The sequence below is a fragment of the Oryzias melastigma genome, linkage group LG7 (genome assembly GCF_002922805.2).
Source record: "Oryzias melastigma strain HK-1 linkage group LG7, ASM292280v2, whole genome shotgun sequence".
Classification (NCBI taxonomy): Eukaryota; Metazoa; Chordata; class Actinopteri; order Beloniformes; family Adrianichthyidae; genus Oryzias; species Oryzias melastigma.
The window spans coordinates 22,372,479-22,379,953 of NC_050518.1; the positions used below are offsets into that span (position 1 = coordinate 22,372,479).

Consider the following 7,475-nt stretch of genomic DNA (forward strand, 5'->3'; position numbering starts at 1 on the left):
AAGAGTATTAGAAACAGAGAGGAGGCAACAGTTACAGAGGAATTAGTTCTAGCATTCCAAACAAATGTTTGTTCGTCTAGAAAATGTCATGAAGTTCAATGAAATCTCCTGAAAATGTCAAGATTGGCTTTGATCTGAATAAAATCTGTGTGGTATGATTGTGTTTGTCTTCTGTTTATTTAAAATATATACATCTAAATGTTATTCCTTATTTTTACTAGTTTAGAGTCATATTTTTTTAAGAAAATATTCAAAAAATAAAACCAAAACTCCAGAACTGCACTTTCTTCCATTGGTATCAAAAGATTATTTTTGCTTCCATTTTTCTGTGAGACCATTCAAAATATTTTAGATCATTAAAATCTTATGTAATAATTGTCTATACACACAAATAAACCAACTTTTGAACAATATTTATTTAAAATTTTGCAAATTTTGGTTACCATGAACTTGATTTAAGATGGTACAAAAGAATCTTTGTAAAAACATTGCATACTGGATTTGTTTGATTAAAAGTTAAACATTAGCAACAATTTTATTAGATAAAAAACATGTTAAAAAAGCAAAAGTCCCCTCAATGCTTTTGTAAGTTTAAGATGAATTGTGTTGCAGATTCACAGCGACCGGTCCTGCAGCAGAGGGCAGTCGTCGTTTTCTGCTGGTCTGTCTGAATTCCAGCACATTGAGGCTGCAGAGCGTCCGTGAGACGCGCCGAGCTGTGAGTCTTCACAGGCAGGAAGTTCCTTCTTCAGCGGGACGTAGGTCTGAAAGCGCCTGTGAAGCAAAATATATAATTACTAGAATAAACAATGTTAAAAATGTCCAAAAACACGTCTGCAGGGATAAGGATGCATTTGTTTCAGTAAATCTGTATCCTGTTTGGTCCACGACCTGAGGTGTGTTTTTGGTTTTGGCCACCTGTGCGATTAAGTTTTGACACACCAAGGCCTTTTTAAAATCCCTTATCTGTGGTTTTATTTATGTTTACTGTGTTTTTAGCTTCAATTTTCTTTCGTTTTTAATTAACAACCACCCAGTCCTTGTATTTAAATGGATTAAATTAGTTGTAATCACGTTAATCAGCGACTGGTAAATGGCTCGTGGTTTTCCTTTCTGTCGTGGAACAGTAAACTGCTTCATCCTCCCATTCACACAATAAGAGCTGCTTAACTTAACCCACAAGAGACATCTGCCCATAGCAACATGGAACAGCGGAAGCCAGGAATTGAACTACGAAGAAGGTAATGTTAGTGACATCACAGCTTTAAAGCTCTGTTTTTTTATTTTTTCAGGCTGAAAAATATAAAGGATTAAGGTTTACAATGAACTACTACTAGATCATAATTAGACTATTGGCTATTGCAGATGTGTCAAACTCAATCGTACAAGAGGCCAAAATCCAAAACACACCTTCGATCGCGGGTCGAACAGGATAAACATTTATTGAACACTCTAAAACTACATTTGTAAAAAACTTTTCAACATAATTATGAAGTAGATCAGGGGTCTGCAACCTGAGGGTCTGGAGCCACATGTGGCTCTTTTACCCCTCCATTGTGTCTCTTTGGCTCTATAATGAAAGTGCTAACAACCTTAGTAAATATTAAATTAGTTAGATCAGTTTAGTACATTCTAACATATGCTGCAGGATCTAGAAAATGTCACGTTTGACTCGGTTTTCTGCTGCAGCAGGAAGATCTTATTTGACACAGAGTATTTTATTTTGAAATGAACTTGTATTTGCTGCTGTCAAAAGTAAAGACGTTAAAGTTGTTATATATAAAAAAAAATCACACTTTTAAAAATTCATTTATTGTAATATTTGAATATTCTGGTCTGTCAGAAACTGGACCAAATGGCTCTTTTAGGGTTAAAGGTTGCCGACCCCTGAACTAAATATATAGCATTACCTGTGATAATGCTTGTGTGAATGCTGTAAGCTGAATTTGGTCGCTGAAGATGCTAGTGCTGATAGCTGAAAATGCTGAAATCAATAGCTAAAAACATTGAAGCTAATAGCTGAAAATGATGACACTGATGGCCAGCTAAAATGTTAGCTAAATGCTAAATTAGCCTAAAAAACTAAAACAAAACACTAAAACAGGTTTGCCAATAGAGCTAGCATGTAGCTGAAAAAATTGCTAAACTTAAAAAAGCCTAAAAAAAGCAAAAAAAGCATAAATCAGCCAAAACAGCTAGTGTGTGACTGAAAAAATTGCTAAACTTAAAAACCCTAAAAAAAGAAAAAAAAAGCATAAATTAGCCAAAACAGCTAGTGTGTGACTGCAATATTACCTAAACTCCAAAACAGCCTAAAAAAATCTTAGTAAATGCCAAAATAGTCCATAAAACTAGCAGAATAAACATTTTTAAAACTTCAAGACTCTAACTTTTTAACATAATTATAAATAATAAAAAGGAAGGAATTTTATTCCAGAATAAATCAACTTAAACCTTAATTAACTTTCAATATTTTACTCTTCATAATATATTTTGTCAAAATTATACAAGTGAGAAATGAGCACAAGATAACATCGGGCCATTAATAATTGTAAAATAAAATTACCCAGAGGGCCTGATCCGGCCCCTGGGTCTCGACTTTAACACATGTGAGTTATAGAGAACAACTATGTTTAAGAGAAAGTGGTCATGTCTTTTTTCTTTTAAAAAACAGTTTTTTAGTCATTATTTTCACATTTTATCCCAGTTAAAATAATTCTCTTCTGCTTTGCTTTTTTATGTTTTTATCTTAGCCCCTTTCTATATTATTGCGACATCCCACAGTGCAATAAATTCCAACTATTCTGACATTTTATGTCACTTCACAAATGCACTGAGCTATTAAAACACACACAGAAAAAAATTCTAAGACTTAAAAAAAAGCCTCCTAATGTAAATTATTACATAAGTTGTTTGATGAGAGTTCTTACTTATAAGAGTAAGCTGAAATTCCCACGACCAGAACAAGCATGAGGAACCCCAGCATCATGAGGATGGGTCCAGAGGAGGACAGACCCGAACCTGAAACAAGAATCTCTCTGTCAGTGACATCAGATCCATGTGAAATGCTGCATTGAGCTCATCATCCGTACCCATATCCACATTGACTTTAGCACTTGTGGCTGCAAAGCTGACATCATTAGACATGGAGACATTGATGCAGTAGAGTCCGGACTCATTGAAGAAGTGACGCAGCAACAGGTGACACTCTTTGGACGGTTCCACCATGTTGCAGGACGTGTGGATTGGCTTCAGGCACTCAGCATCCAGAATCACACTGCACACTTCTTTAGGAAGACTAAGAAGAAGAAGCTTCAATGAGTGACAACCTACTTTGTGATATTTGCTGTCATCATAATACTCACCTTCCCTCACAGGTAACAGTGACATCTAAAACATTGCTGGCTATTCTGGGAGCTGCCACCAAAGCGTTTTCCATTTGCACAATTTCTACTTTTTCAATCCCCTCTGGTGAAGAGAAAAACATGATGTCAATGGCTTGTGATTAATTGGAGTATTTAAACTTTCATTTTAATTTAAAAAGCTGACCAAAAATATCAATGCCGGTGCAGAAGGAGCCGTATCGGTAAATCACACAGCTGTCATCGTCATCACCAGCATCCCTCTTTGCAATGACGACAGACGGACCCTTTCCTGTTAGTCTTAATCTTCTCTTTTCACCTGATAAAAACATTTATCATCAAGATCTGCTTTTGATTGGGAAGCAAGAAAACAGTGACAAAAAATGGACCATTTACTCAATGGAGACATCGACTTTTCAACTAAAATTAAAGTTATACCTTTTAAACAAAAAATTGGAAATATGATGTCACCCATTTCCCAAAGTAAAAAACCACATAAACAGGACTTTTTTGAATAAGAATATGCATTAATCCATCATATTCTGATGATGAAAAATTAGATAATTTATGAAAAATAAACTTTTTTTAATTAAAAAAAATGTTCAAATGCAATGCAATTTTGGGAAATTTCCATTGCACTTGATTTTGGAATGTTAGATTCAAACATCCAAAAATAATGTTGAAAACACCCTATAGTGCTCTAAAATGTGAAGGAGTTCGGACACGACTTTGGAATTCTAAAATAATGTGACACAGCCTGTCAGTTTGGCTTCGTTTTGTGCAGAGTTGATTCGTTCAAGGAATATTTTAGTGTCCTTGTTTGTGTTGGTGTGCATCATCTTTTCAGTTCACACTCAACCATTGTTACACAGCATTGAGAACAGTGTTTTTTCTAAGCTAACTTTAATGTTTTTGTGTTTTTTTTCTCCACCTGGAGTAGCACTCCATCTTATTAGATTATTAGAAATGCATTAATCTTTTTCTGATCTGTCCAGCATCTGATACTCAAAGGACAGTCAAAACAGTACAAGTACAATAAATAAAAGAAAAATCTGACCGACCAATCAAATAAAGAGATTTATGACTCAGAAAAAGGAAGTCTGAACAGCTAAGTTCAGTTTAATACAAAATTATATTATTGTTCTGGAAAATCCACCAGAACTGCTACTTTCACACATTTTGCACAGTTTTCTTTTTTTCTTTTATTTTCTCACATTTTTCCAAATTTAAATATTAATCTGGCAGAACAGGAAAAACAGATGGAAACCAGGTAGTATGTAAATCCAGAGTTAAACGCTAAAACCCAAAACTTGGAGCTTTTTCCATGTAGAATCATTTATATCTTCATCAGTTTGTTATTGTGGTGTAAAAGATCAAATGACTGATTGAACACCTCACCTGTGGGTTTGCCTCCTCCCTCCCCGTTGACAGGTGATGGCGTCCTGGCCTCTGAGAGCGTTTCATGGACGGACTGAGACGAGGAGGCAGCAGAGGCCTCGCCCTCGGCGGTGTCGTCTTCTGAGTCTGAGGGGACGGCGTTCAGGAGAGGTGGCTGGATGTACACCGGCATGGGCCCAGCGGTCACCAGCGCAGGAGCTTTCACTGTAAAGAAACACTTTTCAGTTAGATTTGAGGTTTGAAAAAGCTTCAATAAATGATTAAGTCAAAAACAGTTTTGTTTATGTAAGCATATGTAGCACTTTTGCTTGCATAGATTTTCATTATCATGGTTTAAACTGAATTCTACTTGGCTTTGGATTAGCTAAGCATTAGCCTAGCATTAGTCTTGATTTACAGGGTATCATGTTTTTCAGTTTCTCGCCTTTTTTTTGACATTCTCTAAACTGACAGTTATATTAAACAAGTCAGAATACTTGTTTTGTTTTTAGTTTAATCAATAGTTGAGCTGTCAAACACTGAGTTTGCGAAATGTCAGGGAAACAAATATTACTCAATTATGAGAAAAGGTCAACATGACAAATAAACAAAATGACTGGTACAAATTTAAGAAAGAGCCGCTTTTCTCCTTCAGAGTCTACGGGAATGACGTTGATCGTGTGAACGATTAAAAAGTTACAGTATTTTAAAGATGTTTAAGCATCATCTGTGATGCCTCAGGTGTTCAACCTTTTCAAACAACTTTGCTAAATTAACCTGAGTTAAAGTATCACATCCAACCAACCAGAGAGTTGGAGCCTGTCTTCAATGCACTTCTTACATGTGGTTCCCTGATCTGCAGGCGGACCAGGAGCGGTGGTTGGGTTCTCTGGTGGGGGGTCACATGACCCGTCGGGGATCACTGCCTGGATCACCACCTGGGGCTTGTATGAGCCAGAGGTGATGTAGGTGTGCGTGACGGTCAGCTCTCTGGAGATCAGGGCTCCACTCTCATCGCCAAAGTCCCAGTTGAAGGTGATGTCGGCGTTGCTGAGGTACTGGCTGGGGTCGTGGAGGGTGACCGTGAAGGCGATCGCCCGGTTCTGCACAAAGCGCATGTCTGCAGCCTGCACGTCGTTCACTTGGTCCAGAGAGACAGAGAACGGGATCTGATCTGAGAACCACAAAAAGGAAAATATTGCGTTTTTACAATTAAAAATGTATGACAGACGATTTATTTGGTGTTTTTTGTAAACTCAAATGTATTTGTTTCTTTTTTCTTTAAGACTGTTCCTCCCACTATACATAGAAAAGTTAATAACCAGTGATGGAGAACTGGGTCGACGCATATCCCAGAGGAATGAACTTCTCTTTGCTCCGGTAATGATAGATAACGATGTCCATGGTGTAGGAGCCCAGCGGGATGTCATCCGTGTCAATGGTCAGGAAGGAGGACGGTCCGTCCGCCACCTGCCAGTACTGACCTGCCAAAGCAGCAGAAATCCAAGACAGGCTGTGCAGGTTTATGGAACATGAATATGTCTTCATCGTATGACAGACGACAGCTGCGCTCACCCCAGGTTTTCCAGACAAAGACGTATGCAGGCCTCTTGTCTGTCTTTATAGGTGTTCCGTCTGGAAAAACAGCTCTCCAGTCTTGGTTCTGGGCTGGGTAAACCGGCTTATGTCGCAAATACTTTGTTCCTGCAAGAAAAGAAAATGGTGAATGCATTGTTAAAAAAGCAAAAAGTGTTTATATTATAAAAGATAGAGGAAGGTTGATGCTGATCACTCAGATTGAGTCTGTGAGAATTCTACTCTTGGATTTTTGTTAGTTTTTGTTATGTTTTGTTTTCATTTTCAGTCTCAGCAGGTGTAGGTTGTAAATTATTCACAGTTGATTTGTCTTTACAATTTTAAGTGTATTTAAGTGTCTGGTTTTCAGTTCTTCATTGTCGGGTCATCTGCTCTGTCACATTGTTGTTTTAATATGAGTTTTGTCATATTCAAGTCCATCCATCCATCCATTCATCCGTCTGTCAGTGCATCCATCTATTCATCCATCCATCCATCCGTCCGTCTGTTCGTCTATTCATCCATCCATCCATCTATTCATCCATCCCGCCGTGCATCCGTCCGTGCATCCATGCATCCATGCGTGCGTCTGTTCGTCTATTCATCCATCCATCCCTCCGTGCATTCATCCATCTCTTCATCCATCCATCCATCCGTCCGTGCATCCATGCATCCATCATCCATGCGTCCGTCTGTTCGTCTATTCATCCATCCATCTCTTCATCCATCCATCTCTTCATCCATCCATCTCTTCATTCATCCATCCATCCATTCCATCCATCAATTTTCTGAACTTGTTGTGTTCTTTTCTCTGTCTCTTGGCTGACAGAGCCAAAAATAATTTTCAGTAAAAAAATAAATAAATAAAATCAGCAATATAATTTTCTGTAATGCCAATCCAACAGTTGTTTTATCCCTCTTTTTTCTTTTTTTTAAAACTGTTTTTTTAATAAAAACTTTGAAACTATGATTCTATACAAAATCAAATTAAATAGAATAAAGGGTCAAACAGGATCTTTGTATCTGAATCTGAAAACATTCATTTTGAAGCCTCATGCTGTTTTTTTGTACAATGTTTTACTTCTGAATAACTGCAGGATCAATAAGGTGCTGAGGAGAATTTTTTGATTCAAGTGTTTTAGGCAACTAAAAAAGATGAAA

At 37.3% G+C, this 7,475-nt stretch overlaps 1 protein-coding gene across 2 annotated transcripts in view; it reads right to left on the reverse strand.

Annotated features, from left to right (window-relative positions):
* Positions 1-406: 406 nt before the first annotated feature.
* pmelb (premelanosome protein b) overlaps positions 407-7,475 on the reverse strand; it is a 10,661-nt gene continuing 3,592 nt past the window's right edge. Inside the window, exons 4-12 of one of the 2 annotated variants that reach the window (XM_024292804.2) lie at positions 6,315-6,443; positions 6,062-6,223; positions 5,581-5,913; positions 4,761-4,958; positions 3,550-3,681; positions 3,366-3,468; positions 3,093-3,298; positions 2,931-3,021; positions 407-774 (exon numbers count right to left, since the gene is read on the reverse strand). In XM_024292804.2, coding sequence (XP_024148572.1) covers positions 615-774; positions 2,931-3,021; positions 3,093-3,298; positions 3,366-3,468; positions 3,550-3,681; positions 4,761-4,958; positions 5,581-5,913; positions 6,062-6,223; positions 6,315-6,443 — 1,514 coding nt within the window. In that variant the 3' untranslated portion in view covers positions 407-614. Of the gene's footprint in view, positions 775-2,930; positions 3,022-3,092; positions 3,299-3,365; positions 3,469-3,549; positions 3,682-4,760; positions 4,965-5,580; positions 5,914-6,061; positions 6,224-6,314; positions 6,444-7,475 lie in introns of both variants that reach the window. The other variant, XM_024292801.2, reaches the window with a different exon arrangement.